This window comes from Mobula birostris, chromosome 6 (genome assembly GCF_030028105.1).
Source record: "Mobula birostris isolate sMobBir1 chromosome 6, sMobBir1.hap1, whole genome shotgun sequence".
In the NCBI taxonomy this organism is placed as follows: domain Eukaryota; kingdom Metazoa; phylum Chordata; class Chondrichthyes; order Myliobatiformes; family Myliobatidae; genus Mobula; species Mobula birostris.
In genome coordinates this window covers 195,337,964-195,355,921 of record NC_092375.1, presented here as the reverse complement: position 1 = coordinate 195,355,921, position 17,958 = coordinate 195,337,964, and the positions used below count along the sequence as shown (strand labels likewise).

Genomic DNA, 17,958 nt, shown 5'->3' with positions numbered 1-17,958 from the left:
GGTGCTACATGAAACAACACAAAACTACACTAGACTATGTGAGACAGCACAACGCTACAGTAGACTACATAAAACAACATAAAAACTGCACTAGACTACAGACCTACACAGGACTATATAAAGTGCACAAAACAGTGCAGGGCACTACAGTAATTAATAAACAAGACAATAGGCACAGTAGAGGACAAACTACAATATAATAAATCATGTAGATGTCTCTGAGTATTGAGGAGTCTGATGGCAGGAGGGAGAAGAGTTTGTGTGAGGGATGCATGGGGTCCAATGTCAGTACATCCTTTCTAAAATAAGGAGCCCAAAACTGCACACAATACTCCAAGTGTGGTCTCACAATTGCTTTAAAGATGCTCAACATCACATCCCTGCTCTTATATTCTATACCTCTAGAAATGAATGCCAACATTGTATTTGCCTTCTGCACCACTGACTCAACCTGGAGGTTAACCTTTAGGGTATCCTGCTCAAGGACTCCCAAGTCCCTTTGTATCTCTGCATTTGAATTCTCTCCCCACCTAAATAATAGTTTGCCTGTTTATTTCTTCTACCAAAGGGCATGACCATGCACTTTCCAACATTGTATTTCATTTGCCACTTTTTTGCCCATTCCCCTAAACTATCTAAGTCACTCTGCAGGCTCTGTTTCCTACCCACTCCTCCACCTATCTTTGTATCATCAGCAAATTTAGCCACAAATCCATTAATTCCATAGTCCAAATCATTGACATGCATCGTAAAAAGCAGCGGCCCCAACACCGACCTCTGTAGAACTCCACTAGTAACCGGCAGCCAGCCACAATAGGATCCCTTTTGATCACTCTCTGTTTTCTGCCGATCAGCCAATACTCCAAGCATGCTAGTAACTCCCCTGTAATTCCATGGGATCTTATCTTGCTAAGTAGCCTCATGTGCGGCACCTTGTCAAAGGCCTTCTGAAAATCCAAGTACACCACATCCACTGCATCTCCTTTGTCAACCCTGCTTGTAATTTCCTCAAAAAATTGCAGTAGGTTCATCAGGCAGGATTTTCCTTGCAGGAAGCCATGCTGGCTTTGACCTATCTTGTCATGTGCCTCCAGGTACTCCGTGATCTCATCCCTAACAGTCAATTCCAACAACTTTCCAACCACTGATATCAGGCTAACAAGTCTATAGTTTCCTTTCTGCTGCCTCCCATGTTTTTTAAATAGCGGAGTAACATTTGCCATTTTTCAGTCAACCGATACAATGTCAGAATCTATCGATTCTCGAAAGATCATTGTTAATGCCTCCACAATCTCTTCAGCTACTTCCTTCAGAACCTGAGGGTACATTCCATCAGGTCCAGGAGGTTTATCCACCCACAGACCATTAAGCTTCCTGAGCACCTTCCCAGTCATAATTTTCACTGCACATACTTCACTTCCCTGACACTCTTGAATATCCGGTACAGTACACTGCAGATGTCTTCCACTGTGAAGACTGATGCAAAATACGCATTCAGTTCCTCTGCCATCTCTGCGTCTCTCAGTACAATACCTCCAGCGTAATTTTCTGTTGGTTCTATATCTATCCTCAACTCTCTTTTACCTTTTATATACTTAAAAAAGCTTTTAATATCTTCTTTGATATTAGTCACCAGCTTCCTTTCATAATTCATCTTTGCCTTCTTAATGACCTTCTTAGTTTCCTTCTGCAAGTTTTTAAAAGTTTCCCAGTCTTCTATCTTCCCCTTAATTTTGACTTACTTATATGTCCTCCCTTTTCCTTTTACTTTGGCTCTGACTTCACTTGTCAGCCACGGTAGTGTCCTTCTTCCATTCCATATAACATATGTTGTTCGTCCATCGTTGGCGTCGATGAGGACCTCGACACCATTATGATGGTGTCGAGACTAGCGGGTGATTTGGATTTAAGTGAGGGAGAGTTGCGCAGCGTCAGCCTCACTCTCTCTTCCCAATTCCCATCTGGATCCAGTGGCAAGACAGAGTCGAGGCGGCTGGAGATGGGACTTGGCGCAGTGGATGACCAGGACGTCTTCTGTGTCTTGTACTGCTCTACATGTTCCACGACGCTTGCAGAGACAGCCTTCTTGACCGTTGGACCTTCCATTGGTCTCGTCCGCTCAATTCGCCAGAGTCTGTCTTCACATGCTGGGATAGACAACTCCCTATCTCACCGAAGGTTCGAGACCCCTCGGCTACCCTCACGTGGTTTAGCCGGCTTGTCGAAGCCGTTGCCCGAGGTCTGGCCGCTATCGCATGCAAACAGCTATGGGGAGCCACAGGTGAGAGCTGAGTGCCAGGTGGGGACCGAAAGTGGACTAACCACCCTGAAAAGGACGTGACATGTTCCGCCACCAGAGGTGCTACCCCTCCCTGACACCCCATACACCTCATATAACATATAACCATCTAACAATTGCAGCACGGAAACAGGCCATCTCAGCCCTTCTAGTCCATGCCGAACTCTTACTCTCACCTAGTCCCACCAACCTGCACTCAGCCCATAACCTTCCATTCCTTTCCTGTCCATATATCTATCCAATTTAACTTTAAACGACAATATCGAACCTGCCTCAACCACTTCTGCTGGAAGCTCGTTCCACATAGCTACCACTCTCTGAGTAAAGAAGTTCCCCCTCATGTTACCCCTAAACTTTTGCCCTTTAACTCTCAACTCATGTCCTCTTGTTTGAATCTCCCCCACTCTCAGTGGAAAAAGCCTATCCATGTCAACTCTATCAATCCCCTTCATAATTTTAAACACCTCTATCAAGTCCCCCCTCAACCTTCTACACTCCAAAGAATAAAGACCTAACTTGTTCAACCTTTCTCTGTAACATAGGAGATGAAACCCAAGCAACATCTTAGTAAATCTCCTCCGTACTCTCTCAATTTTATTGACATCTTTCCTATAATTCGGTGACCAAAACTGTACACAATACTACAAATTTGGCCTTACCAATGCCTTATACAATTTCAACATTACATCCCAACTTCTATACTCAAAACTCAAAATTCAAGAAATTTTCATTCGAAAATTTTTTATTTGGAACATATCTGTCTTGCACTTCCCTCATCTTTTGCAGAAACTCTAGCCATTGCTGCCCTGTGAATGTCCCTTTCCAGTCAACTTTGGCCAGTTCCCCTCTCATGCCATTGTAATATCCTTTATTCCACTGAAATACTGACACATTGAAATTTAGCTTCTCCTTCTCAAATTTGAAAGTGAACTCAATCATATTGTGATCACTGTTCCCTAAGGGTTCCTTAACCTTAAACTCTCTTATCACCTCTGGATCATTGCACAATACCCAATGCAGCACAGCCGATCCCCTAGTGGGCTCAACAACAATCTGTTCTAAAACGCCATCCCTTAGATATTCTACAAATTCTCTCTCTTGAGGTCCAGTACTGGCCTGGTTTTCCCATTCCAATTTCATGTTAAAATCCCCAGCCATTATATTGACATTGCCCTTCTGACACGCTGCTATTTGGAGACCTGTATACAACTGCCAACAGGATCCTTTTACCCTTGCCATTTCTTAACTCAACCCATAGAGACTCTACACCTTCCAATCCTATGTCATCTCTTTCTAATGATTTAATATTATTTCTTATACACAGGGCCACACCACCTCCTCTGCCTACTAACCTATCTTTCTGATATACCATATATCCTTGGACGTTCAGCTCCCTATGACAGCCATCCTTTAGCCAAGTTTCAGAGTTGGCTTTCTGTTTTAACCGTACCACGCCTCTACTACCCGGTAAATCATCCCACTGGCTGTGATTAACCCTAATCCCCTGCCTGTCCTTTCTATCATCTCTGTTGCCGGCTCTCTTTGATTTATTTCTGTTTTCCCCTTCCTCAGCCCTATCACTCCAGTTCCCATCCCCCTGCCAAATTAGTTTAAACCATCCCAAACAGCTCTATTAAACCTGCCTGTTAGGATATTGGACCCCTTTGGGTTCAGGTGTAACCTGTCCATTTTGTACAGGCCGTACCTCCCCCCCTCCCCCCAGAAGAAGCCACAATGACCCAGGAACCCAAAGCCCTGCCCCCTACACCAGTCTCTCAGCCACGCATTAACATGCCTGATCATGCTATTCTTCTGCTTGTTAGCACATGGCACAGGCAGCAATCTTCAGATTACTACCCTGGAGGTCGTGCTTTTCAGCTTCCTACCCAACTCCCTGTATTCTCCCTTCAGGACTTCCTCTCCTTTTCTACCTATGTCATTGGTACCAACGTGTGTCAAGACTTCTGGCTGTTCACCCTCTCCATTCAGAATACTCTGCACCCGATCCGAGACATCCCATATCCTGGCACCTGGGAGGCAACACACCATGTAGATATCTCTATCAGGCTGATAGAACCTCCTGTCTGTTCCCGTCACTATGGAATCCCCTATGACTACCACATTCCTCATCATCTTCTCTCCCTTCTGCACCACGGAACCAGGCTCAGTGCCAGAGACCTGATTGTCATGGTCATCCTCTGTCAGGTCACCCCCCCTCAACAGAATCCAAAATGAGATAACAGTTACTGAGGGGAATGGCCAGAGGGGTGCTCTCTACTATCTGAGCTCTTCCCTTCCCTTCCCTGACTGTCACCCACTTGCCTAACTCCTGCAGGCTCAGGGTGACTAACTCCCTGTAGCTCCTCACCTTCCCTAATAAGCTGTAGGTCATCGAGCCACAGCTCCAGATCTCTAACACGATCTCTCAGGTGCCGCATCTCGATACACCTGGTGCAGATGTGGCCATCAGGGAGACTGGAAGATTCCCAGGATTCCCACATCTGACACCCAGAGCAAAGTACTAACCCTACAGACATGCTCTCTATTCCTCCAAAAATGCAAGGAAAAACGAAGCCCAAGTGAGTCGAAGCCCTACCACTCTGATTCAGACCACCCTGTCGATGGCCGCTCCACTAGGCAGTGTCTTCCTTTCATGCCTGGCCTTCCCTGTTCTCCAACACGCTACTTGTGCGCCGGTTATAGCCGAGTTCTCGCAAAGCTTTCCCCTTCTAAACTTTGCTCCCCAGACCTGTGTGCCACCTCCTCTCTCGTAGCTCTCCAACTCACGATTGGTGCGCTGGTTATAATGGGCCCAAAACTGCTCACAATACTCCAAGTGAGGCCTCACCAGTACTTCATAAAGTCTCAACATTGCATCCTTGCTTTTATATTCTAGTCCTCTTGAAATGAATGCTATAATTGCATTTGCCTTCCTCGCCAGACTCAACCTGCAAATTAACCTTTAGGGAATCCTGCACAACCAAGTGCCCTTGCCTAGTTTTTTTGTATTTTCTCTCCATTTAGAAACCCTTTCCTTTCTTCCGAAGTGGATAACTGTAGACTTCCTGACACTATATTCCATCTGCCACTTTTTTACACCTTCTCCTAATCTGTCTGAACTTCTGTAGCCTCTATACATCCTCAAAACTGCCTGCCCCTCTGCCATCTTCATATCCTCTGCAAACATTGTAACAAAGCCATCAATTCCGTCTTCCAAATCATTTGCTTATAATGTAAAAAGAAGCAGTCCCAACAGAGACCACTATGGAACATCACTAGTCACTGGCAGCCAACCAGAAAATGCTCCTTTTATTCCCACTCTTTCTCTCCCGCCAATCAGCCAGTGTTTTATCCATGCTCGAAAATTTCCTGTAATACCGTGGGCTTGTAGCTTGTTCAGCAGCCTCATCTGTTGCACCTTATAAAAGACCTTCTGAAAGTCCAAGTACACAACATCAACCAATTTTCCTTTGTCTATCCTGCTCGTTAATTCTTCAAAGAATTCCAACCAAGTTGTCAGACAAGATTTTCTCTTGAAGAAGCCATGCTGACTATGGCCTATTTTATCATGTGCCTCCAAGAACTCAAAATCACATACTTAACAATTGACTCCAACGTTTTCCCAACCACTGAGATCAGACTAACTGGCAGTTTCCTTTTTGTAGTTCAGCCTGTAGTTTCCTTCCTTCTGCCTTGCTCCCTTCTTGAGGAGTGGAGTGGCTTTTTGAAATTTTCCAGTTGTCCAGAACCATTCCAGAATCTACTGATTCTTGAAAAATCATTACTAATGCCTCCACAATCTCTTCAGCCACCTATTTGGAACCCTGAGATATACACCATCTGATTCAGGTGACTTCTCTACTTTCGCACCTTTCAGTTTCCCAAGAACCTTCTCCCTAGTAATGGAAACTTCACACACTTCTGCCTGTTTATGCTCTTGAACTTCCAACATACTGCTAGTGTCTTCCACAGTGAAGATTGATCTAGAATACTTATTCAGTTTGTCTGCCATTTCCTTGTCCCCCATAACCTCCTCTCCAGCATAATTTTCTGGTTGTCTGATATCCACTCTTGCCTCTTTTTCACACTTTATGGATCTGAGGAAACTTGTGGTTTACTCTTTGATATTATTGGTTAGCTCACTTTCAGATTCCATCTTTACCTTCTCATGCTGGTTTTTATAAGCTTGCCAATCCTCTAACTTTCCACAAATTTTTGCCCAATTATATGCTCCCTCTTTGGCTTTTATGCAGGCTTTGACTTCTTTTGTTCCATTCTCATGACCATCTTGATATCAATTTTACTAATATAGTATATTTTTCAATGGTGTTATTAAAGAGCATCATGATCTATACTAATGAGCTAGTTTCTCTACCCAGGCTTGGATGCTTTTATCCCTGTAAAGCGATTCATATTTTTAAAAATCTAGGACAATGTCCACAGGCCAGTCTCAGAACTAGTTTACATTGAGTGAGCATTAAATGAATTTCAGACATTTTAACACCTAAGTGAATTTATTTTTTATGCCTTTCAGGAGACTAAAGTATATCAAACTTGTCTTCCAACAGTAGAAAACTCAAATGCTTGACATATGAAACAAATTCATAAACAATTGGAAATATAGCCAGATAGTCAACATTAGTAATAAAGGATGACAACATACTTCTGTAACAAGAAATCCCACCATGCTCCATAGGATTAAAATTTTTAAATAAAGCTGAAATTTATGAGGAGATATTGATTTAGTTGATCATTAGTCAAAGGGATAGTATTAACGAGGAGTTGCAGTGAGATGGAGAGGTTTAGGCAGGAAGAAGCAGAATTTTGAGCCTTGGAGTTTGTCATGCCACAAGTAATTAATTTTGTGCATGATCAAGGTGATGGAGGAGTTTACAGAAGTGAGATTGTCGAGGACAGTGGTATTTGAAAAGAAAGAGTTTATGTTATGTTCAAGGCACTGCTGAATGGAAAATCCTACTAAAGGTAGTGGATACGGCTGAGTCCATCACAGGTAAAGCCCCCCTCCCCACCACTGAGCACATCTACATAGTGTTGTCACAGGAAAGCAGCATCCATCATCAGGGACCCCTACCTCCCAGGTCATGGTCGCTTCTCACAGCTGACAGCAGGAAGAATATACAGGGACAACCATCAGGTTCTTGAATCAAAGGACTCAACTTCATTTGCCCAATCATTGAAATGTCCCACAACCAAAGGACTCACTTTCAAGGACTCTTCATCTCATGTTCTCAATATTTATTGCTTATATATTTATAATTATTTCTTTCTTTTTGTATTTGCACACTTGTTGAATGTACAAGTTGGTGCAGTGTTTCGTTGATTCTATTATGGCTGTTATTATATTATGGATTTACTGAGTACGGAACTGTGCAGAAGACTTTGGCATATATATCTAGGGCGCCTAAGACTTTTGCACAGTATGGTGTGAAGAACGAATTTGTTCCTCACCTTTGGGAAGGTGGAGCACCTACTTAGCCCACCAATTAGGCACACAGGGTAGATGGTCATACAAGTAGCTGGTGCATATCACAAGTTCTGGTTATGTGATCACTAACGCCAGGCAGACGATCTCTGAAGAGTATTGATAATGTCTGGGGTCACCAGTCTTCTAAAGACACTGCCCAGAAGAAGGCAATGGCAAACCACTTCTGTCGAAAAATTTGCCAAGAATAGCCATGGTCATGCAAAGACTATGATCATCCACATCACATCACATGACACATAATGAATGAACAAACTTTTTTTTCTGGTTGGGTGAAAAGAATGAAATGGGAGTGAATGCATATGTGAGTGAAACAAATTGCAATGGGTGGGAGCAGGAGAACCGGACCAGTGGGATTTCCTTGGAATGAAATGTCATGGACCAGGTAGGGTGTAACAAATAAAAATGTAGCGGTGTTAGTGAATATTTTGAAATGGTATGTTGGAAGCTGAGGAATGGAGCATGAGAACGTGGAGGTTATGGTAGAACTGTTTACAACACCAGTTAGGACACAATTTCTGTCATGTTTACAGTTGTAGTCATCTTACCAGAAAGATGTGGTTGCACTGGTCAAATTTAAAATTGAGTTTATTGTCTTCTGCACAATTACATGTATGTGTACTGCAGGAGCAGTGGCAAGTTTACTTTCAGCAGCATCACAGGTGGTGAGGGCACTGTGGAGATCTGCTAGCACTCCAAAATTGTAGCTATGAAGAATAATTGAGCAAGCTAGAGTAGTTTTCTTTGGAACAGAGGACACTGACTGTGCGCTTTAATGAAGTGAGTAAAGCTGTGTAGGCCCTGGGTAGGTTAAATAAGAAGGATCCATTTCCCTTAGCCGAGGCATCAAAAACCAAGCAATTTAGACTTCAAGTTATTGGTGAAAGATTACAGGGAGTCCAACAAGAGTGTGTCATCTGGAGGATGGTGGGAATCTGTCTGGTATGGGGGGGGGAGGGGCAGGGGCTACTGCACAGGGCCAAAAGAAGCTACAGAAGGTTGTAAATCTAGTCAGCTCTATCTTGGATACTAGCCTACAAAGTACCCAGGGCATCTTTAGGGAGTGGTGTCTCAGAAAGGCAGAGTCTATCATTAAGGACCCTCAGCACCCAGGGTATGCCCTTTTCTCACTGTTACCATCAGGTAGGAGGTACAGAAGCCTGAAGGCACACACTCAGTGATTCAGGAACAGCTTCTTCCCCTCTGCCATCCGATTCCTAAATGGCCATTGAACCCCTGGACACTACCTCACTTTTTTAATATATATATATTCTGTTTTTGCATGATTTTTAATTTATTCAATATACATATACAGCAATTAATTAATGTATTTATTTTCTTCTATATCATGTATTGCATTGAACTGGTGCTGCTATGTTAACAACTTTCACGACACATGCCAGTGATGATAAACCTGATTCTGATCTTGAGATTACAGCCCAAGAAGGTTGTCAAAGCAAAACCTCTCAGTTTTGTTAAATGTTTGGATTTATGACCTGAAGGACTGGCTGACATAATGGGATGGGCCAAATTTATCACCTTCTATATTGTAAATTTTGTATATTTTGGATAGCTCCATGAAAGAAGAATCAGCAGTTTTCTTTGCTAGGAATAATTTAATCAAATGTTAATTTCTAAGCTTAAATTGCTTTGAACATGATGGGACAGTGATGCATCTTTTAGGATTTTAGCAACTCCTGAGGGATTAATTTTTTAAAGATGGATGCAGTTCAACAGTTTGGCCTAACAAACCTTTTTTTCACAAAATGCATCTTAGCTTACTATAACATCCTTAAAGCAAACTTTTATGAGTTAAAAAAAAGAAATGAAAACTGGAAATACCATCAGGAAGAAGGTACAGGAGTCTCAGGACTGTCACCACCAGGTTCAGGAATAGTTATTATCCCTCAACCATCAGGCTCTTGAACTGGAGTGGATAACGTCTCTCAGCTTTAATTGCCCCACAACCTAGGGACCCTCTTTCAAGGACTCTTCATCTCGTGTTCTCAATATTTTTGCTTATTTATTATTGTTATTATTACTTTTTGAATTTGCACAGTTTGTTGTCTTTTGCACTTTTGTTGAACACCCAGGGTGGTGTGATGTTTTATTGATTAAGTAATTGTTATTATTCTATAGATTTATTGAGTATGCCTGCAACAAAATTAATCTCGGGGTTTTATATGGTGACATATATGTATGATAATAAGTTTACTTTGAACTTTGGACTTGAAATCTGAAAAAGCAGTTAAGATTAGGAATTTTGACAAAGGCTCTTTTACTTAAACATTAACCTCTTTCCACAAACCTACCTTAACTGTTCTTTGCATCACTAATCAGCATTTTTCTAGAAACAAACATGTTTGTTTTGCCTCTTAAAGAGGATTAAGCAGAGACTTTGCAATCTTTCAAATGATCTAGAAAGAGACAACAAAGGTTATTGAAATCTGTTCATACTTCAGCTATTCTGAAGGTCCTGACGAAGGGTTTCGGCCCGATATGTCGACTCTACTCTTTTCCAAGATGCTGGGTTCCTCCAGCATTTTGTGTGTGTTGCTTGGATCTACAGCATCGGCAGAATTTCTCTTGTTTAGTACTTAAGCTTTACAATCTTTCAAACCCAGCTCGGGATCCACACTCACAGTATTAACATTTCTTGCTCCCCATGCATCTTTTATTTACTTGTAAGGTTTTCTGATTTTCTCCAGTTAGTTTAAATCAACATAATTGAGTCTCATGGAATAATTTGATGTTTGAATTCATAGAAAAGAATCAGAAGTAATTTCTGGGGAAAAAAGATAAAATACTGGATCGTATGATATGCCGAAATGATGAGTGTAACTTTGTTGTGAAAGGAAGTTCTACAAAAAGTTTGAGCAAACTGGAACAAATACAAATATTTGCTTGTGCATTGGAAGTGACAGATGACCAGAAAATGTTTCTCTGTTAACTATGTATGAGAAGAGTTGTTCCAATGTGACAAGTATTCTTTTCTCTATTAACAGGAAGCTCATGCAAATACACCATCAAATGTATCGGTTTTAAAGTGTCAGAGTCAATTAAATCTGACCGTACCTAGCCAGTTTTATCCCAGGAGCAGCTGTAGCAGCAGTGACCTCTCGATCTCAAGTGCCTGCAGTGAACATTCAAGTGGCTCCTACACTTGGAATGAAGGAAGGACATGGAGTAAGAGGGTACAGTCTTATTAACTGAACTTCATTTGACAAGGGTTTCCCAGGAATGACACTGTCGGGGCGTCTCCCAGGAATGTCATTGACAGGGCGTCTCCCGGGAGTGTCACTGTCGGGGCGTCTCCCGGGAGCGTCATTGACAGGGCGTCTCCCGGGAGCGTCATTAACTGGGCTCATTTTTCCAGCTTGTCCAAATCCCACTGCAAGCATTGGTAGTTTTCCTTGCTGTCCACTACACCCCCCAGTATTGGTGTCACCCATAAATTATCATCCAGATCACTGATGACAAGCAACAATGGACCCAGCACCAATCTACTAGTCACAGGCCTCCAGTCAGAGAGGCAACCATTTACTACCGCTCTCTGACTCCTCCCACAAAGCCAATGTCTAATACGTTTACTACCTTGTCTTGAATGCCAAGCAACTGAACCCTCGTGACCAACCTCCCATGTGGGATCATGTCAAATGCCTTGCTGAAGTCTATATAAATAACATCCACTGCCTTCCTTCTTTGTCAGTTTTCCTGGTAACTTCCTCAAAAAACTCTATAAGATTAGTTAGACACAACCTACCACGTACAAAGCTATACTGTCCATCCCTAATCAATCCCTGTCTATCCAAGTGCTCATATATCCGATCCTTTCAAATAATTTCCAATAACTTTCCCACTGCTGATGTCAGGTTCACCACCCTGTAATTTCCTGGTTTCTTCTTCGAGCCTTTCTTCAACAGCAGAACAACATTAGCTGTCCTCCAATCCTTACTAAGGGCCCCCAGCAATATCTGCAGTTGCCTCTCACAGAGTCCGAGGGAAAACCTTGTGAGGCTGTGGGGATTTGTTCACCGTGATTTTCCACAAGGCAGCAAATGCCTCCTCCCCAGTAATCTGTGTAGGGTCCATGAAGTCGATGCTGCTCTGCCTCACTCCTCGAGTCTCTGTGTCCGTCTCCTGAGGAAATGCAGACCCACTTAAGATCTCTCTCATCTCTTTTGGTGGTATGCAGAGATCTAGCTGGTAATAAAATGTTTGAAGATTGGCAAATAATTAAGATTGACCCTTGTTAGCATATTTGGAGTGAAACTTTTGCCTGCCCTACTGTAGGCTAAGAGGTTGTCCTAAATGATGAGATAAGAGATGGGACTTACCTGCATGGCCCAAGTCTATACATTTACACTAATGCCACCTATTTTGATTCTCTGGTGGAGTGCTGGTTTATTATTATTACATTGCTCCAGCCATGAAATCCCACAAACACCAAAAGAATGCCAGTATTTCCTGGATTTGTACTCCCAGTGAAACACACCATGTCTCGTAAGACAGAAGAAGCATTATGTTATTGGACAGAAAGTTAACCAGTGGTCACCCAGCCTTCAAACAAAAGATAGAAAGGATTCCCAACAGAGTCCAGTCCTGTCCCCAGTTCTGATAATTGATGTACAAATTATCTGCTCTCCAAGTCAGATCTGCCAAGGAATGTTAGTGTCTATTTATTAAGTTTAAATGAATGAGCCCATAAACACATATTTGCACATGTGCCTGAGAATGCTCCTTTATTTGGGTAAATGAATTTTGCTGGTTCATTAATGCATAATTTATATTTGATTGATGAAGAACTTGTTGAAACTTGTTGAATCTTGTTGTCACATTATTAACAGTCTGGCTGGAATATTTATCTGTATTATTCCTCTTCACTAACAGTCATCGCTAAACTGGGAAACAAGACTCAGCATTGGCTCCTCGCTTCCCAGCAACCTCTCTAGTCCTGCAGAAGAACTACCTCCCACTCGAGAAAAAGAATGCCACATCTTAGAAGGATTGAAAAAGCTTCAGAAGAAAGGGTCTTTCTTGGAACCACCTTCGATTGTGTCAAAGTGGGCTTACAAGGATTGCATGAACTCCAATGAAGGAATTTACTCGCTTGGCCTAAGATGTCGGACTCGCAATAAGGATAAAACTCCAACACCTTTCAAGGCCACTGATAATATAGTGTGCTTAGATCAGCCCAAACCATTCGTATATGATTCTGATTCAAATGATGATGCAGATGATGACTACACAGCAGTCATAATAAATGAAGTGCCAAGTAAAGATTGCAAATCATTTTGTAAGAAGCTAACACACAGTATTTCTGACAGCCTGTTTGACTGGGATCACAATGTTTCAGAAAGGCTCACACACCTAAGCTCAAGAGAAAAGCCTGAAAAGCTGACGAGTTTTGTCACTAGTTTGCAGTCTAGTGACAAGTTTTGTACAAACAATAAGTTGCCTGCAACAAAACTGCAATTTAATTCTACCAAACTGCACTATGAGGATTTGGCGATCCAGCTGTCTGACACAGAGGATATTGAGAAGTTGGATGAAACTCAACTGGAAGACACTGAAAAGATAAATTCTTCTGAACTTGTATCAAGTTTTTTAAGTGACAAACAATCAGTGAGTCATGCAAGCCCACTCAGTTGTAAAAAAACATTCTTCTCTTCTGCTGATAAAGATGAAAGCCATTTTTCACCTTGCTCTGACAGTAATCCACAGACATCAAACTTACTGAAAGATAACTGTCAATCAACCAAGTTTGTGAAAACATCATCTGAAGAATGCATCACAATAGTGTTTGATGCTGAAGATGGCCAGCCAATTAGGTTTAATTCCCAACAGACCGCAAGTGTCACAGTGTCTTCAAATCAAATTTCCTTTCCAAATGCTTCAGATGGGAATTGCCAGCAAACTGACTTTGCGCTAGATGACACTGGGCTGCTGCCTCAAGGACTGATCACTTGTCAACAAGGAAGTGATGCGAGGAACCGTACAATTTTAGAGTCACTGCAAGGTCACATGCTGCAAAATTCATTAGATGATCTTAAAGTCGACAAGAAATCATTTAGTTCTGTTGTTTGTACAGACTCTGGAAATTCCAAAGGGCCATTATCTCAACACAGTCCTCAGCAACAAAAAATATTGAAGCCGTCTTGTAGCACAATTTCTAAATCAAACTCTGTATCTCCTCATTCTGTTCAAAAGCCATATCTAACCAAAATACCCAACAGAGGGAAAAGCTCACCACAAAAATCCTGTCACGTAAATGGAAGTGACACTCCCCATTTGCCTTCACCACTTGGCTCTCTTAACCAAGACAAGTCTCCATCAGGTATAAGAGTCTCTAAATATTTAAAAATGCCAAATTTCGGTATTAATAATGGTTTGAAAAATGATACCAGTTTTCCAAAATGCAGTCCCCCTCTTCCTCCAAGCTCCAAGGTTGCATCATGCAATGCAGGAGGAAAGAGCCATTGTGGGATTTTACAAGGATCTTTATTTTCCAGAAAGCCAGTGGTGGATCTTCGAGAACATCCCACACGAGATAAACAGAATTCCTTAGAGTCGGAGGAAATTAAATCTTCATCACCTCCACCTCCACTTCCACCAGGCAGAACCACTTCTTTGCTTTCTAGACCAAATTGTGAACATTCTCTGAATATAACTGCAAAATCTGAAACATCCACACCTGTTGTGCCAGATAAGAATGCACCCACATCTCCATCTTTAAAGCCATTGGGAATCACTAGTGCAGCATTGCCTGCCTCCCCAATGGCAAATGAAACAGAAAATCAACTAAACCAGCAATCCCCAGCAGTCACTGATTTGAGCAGCTCCCACCATGAAAAAGCTGCTTTGCAAAATTCAGTGCACCTGTCACAGGAGTCAAGTGAAATCTCAAATGATTTGACTGGTGTGTCTTCTGAAAAAAAATCTCTGAAAACAAATTGCTCAAACACTTCATCAATGCACATTGAATCTTGTCCTCAAGCAGCTGCTAAAATGATTAAAAGTTTAGCATGCAATCATGCAAACCAAAAGGATCCCTCACTTCAAAACACATTTTCTGCCAAAACAGGGCAATTATGCAAAATTGACTTGGCAATGCAGTGCACACCATGTAAGATGTTACCAGCATCGTCACAGTGCCATGTACCGAGTACAAATGAACCCTCAGCTCAGCCACAGCACTGCCAGTCTCCGTCTGGTTCTACTGATAAGCACATAACCTTTTCATGCTTTGAAGAACAAAAACACAAAACTCGTATTCCTGTTGGACTTAAAGTATTCTTGAAATCACCACCATTGTTGAGAAAAAGTTCAACTGTACCTGGGAAGCATGAGAAAGACAGTATTAATATCTACTCTAAAGGAAATGTAACTCGGGGAAAATCTGAGCAAGTTGATGTATCTGAAAGTATTGAATTTTTGGAACAACCAGGTTCAATAGTTGGTAATGAGAATAAAGGCAACATTCAGGATCCTCCTGTTGTTAAAGCAGGTTTACCTGCTGAACTTGAGAGTGAAGTGAAATATTGCAGAAACTCTACAGATGGAAATGATGTTAATAACATGGAAATTAAAGTTTTTAAGAGATCAGTTTCTGTTAACAGCAAACCTTATCTTAAACCAGCTCTAGGTATGAACGGTGCCAAAGCTCGAAGCCAGAGTTTTAGCAATCAGTCCGGGGAGAAGTCTTCTGTTTCACTGGTGGATGGGCCTGGAAAGGTGCGAACACAAATCATTACAAACACGAGTGACAGAGGTAATTCCTTGACGCGGCAGAACTCCACTGGCACAGCGGAAGCAATGCAAACTAAACCAGCCTGTGGCTCCTCAGCTAGCCAAAGTGCTTCACATTCTCCGAGAAAAGTGGATGTTTCCTACACACGACAGGTATCAAGTGGAAGTTTAAGCAGCTCAAGTAGCCACCATAGTAGTCCTAGCAAGTTGCCTTGTAGAACTCCACCAAAGGCTGACGGTCAGCTTAGTACTTTCAAGTGTAGTGGCAGACAGTCACCTCCTCAGAAAGAAAGCAGAAGCCTACCTCTCAGTGAGAAAAAAATGAAACAAATGCCACAGAAAGGAAAAAATGTAGTGCTTTCTGGATATGAGTCTCAGTCATCAACAAATATGTCTTCTGCAGAAAATCCATGCAAGTTACAGAGTCCCTCTGAACTGAATTTGGCAAAAGTTGCGAAGAAACAGGAAAATCTGTCCAAAAGGCCTGAGAATCCTGGCAAGGTACTCATCCCTCCTTCTGTTGCTGAGACACAATGCAGCATCGAAGCAAAAGTCATGCTGGGAATCCAGGAAAATATGCAGAAGTTGCAACAACGGGGCAAAGTTCAGTTTTTGGAAAGTAAACAGAAGACAGGGCCTTCAATAGCCAAGTGGTTTGGTTTCCGAAAGAGTAAGTTGCCAGCTCCCAATAGCAAAATGTCTGATGATTCTAAATCCAAGGATGAGAAAAAAGCAACCAAAAGTGGAGCCAGTTCTGGAATCAAACAAACAAAATTTGATAAGAAAAAGGATAAAAGAAAAAATGAAACTGGATGTGAAAGAGAGAGTGATGTCACCAAAAGAGAACCACGTTATGTCAAAAAGTTAGAACATGATTATCCAAGTAAAGGTTCTGAGCTCACACCCCAGGAAACACACTACAGTAGAAAAATAAATCTTCCATCCAAACGTCAAGGTTTTAAAGATCACAATATTCCCACAAAAGAGCCAACAAATGATGAGTTCATGCAAGAGCTCTTGCACAGGTAATAATCATATTAAATTTAACTTCTATATGTTTGGTATCCCAACATTTCAGGGTAATGTTCATTGAGAAATCTTATTTATTTTTAGTCATTATTTCAACTCCACATCTCATTTTTAACAATGGATTTTAGAGCCATTCTCCAAAAATTTACAACCTATACAGTACTGTGCACCCTAGAATTTATATATGTTTTCAGATGGTATGGCCTCCACTGAGCCCTGATCTGAACATCATCGAGGCTGCCTGGGGTTACTTGCAGAGACAGAAGCAATTGAGACGTTTAAAGTCTGCAGTGAAACAGTAGAAATGTTCTCCAAGATGCTTGGAGCAACTTACCAGCTAATTTTCTTAGAAAACTACCTGATAATTGTACCGAAGAGAACTGATGCAGTTTTAAAGGCAAAGGGTGGTGACACCAAATGTTGAATTTGATTTAGTTTTTTGTTGCTTACTGCTCTTACAGTAAATTGTTTAATATTTAGAGACTTTTCAATTCAAAGCATCTTTGCAGAATATTTTTACACATGCTTTAGACTTTTGCACAGTACTGTTATCTGTATTAAATTTTGTCAAGTACCTACATTGCACAATTCAATAATGAGTCTTGATGAAGGGTCTCAGCTCAAAACATGGACTGTTTATTCCCATTCATAGATGCTGCCTGACCTGCTGAGCTCTTCCAGCACATTGCTGTAGATTTCCACCATCTGCAGAATCTCTTGTGTCTAAATTCCGCCAGAGAAAGCGGGATCTCCCAGTGGCCACACATTTTAATTCCATATCCCATTCCCATTCTGATATGTCTATCCACAGCCTCCTCTACCGTAAAGATGAAGCCACACTCAGGTTGGAGGAACAACACCTTATATTCCGTCTGGGTAGCCTCCAACCTGATGACATGAACATTGACTTCTCTAACTTCTACTAATGCCCCACCTCCCCCTCATACCCCATCCGTTATTTATTTATTTACACACATTCTTGTTCTCTTTCTCTCCTTTTTCTCCCTCTGTCCCTCTGACTATACCCCTTGCCCATCCTCTGGGTCCCCCCCCCACTTTCATTCTCCCTAGGCCTCCTGACCCATGATCCTCTCATACCCCTTTTGCCAATCACCTGTCCAGCTCTTGGCTCCATCCCTCCCCCTCCTGTCTTCTCCTATCATTTCGGATCTCCCCCTCCTCCTCCCACTTTCAAATCTCTTACTATCTATTCTATCAGTTAGTCCTGACGAAGGGTCTCGGCCTGAAACGTCGACTGTACCTCTTCCTAGAAATGCTGCCTGACCTGCTGTGTTCACCGGCAACTTTGATGTGTGTTGCTTGAATTTCCAGCATCTGCAGAATTCCTCGTATTTGCGATTAGGCTTTTAGTTTTGTT

General features: G+C 42.0%; 1 protein-coding gene across 5 annotated transcripts in view; it reads left to right on the top strand.

Annotated features, from left to right (window-relative positions):
* The window catches only part of nckap5l (NCK-associated protein 5-like), a 607,033-nt gene that overhangs the window by 446,332 nt on the left and 142,743 nt on the right, over positions 1-17,958 (top strand). For all 5 annotated transcript variants that reach the window (XM_072262144.1, XM_072262143.1, XM_072262141.1 and 2 more), the window contains 2 exons: positions 10,808-10,996; positions 12,693-16,576. In XM_072262144.1, the coding sequence (XP_072118245.1) occupies positions 10,808-10,996; positions 12,693-16,576 (4,073 nt within the window). The remainder of the gene's footprint in view (positions 1-10,807; positions 10,997-12,692; positions 16,577-17,958) is intronic.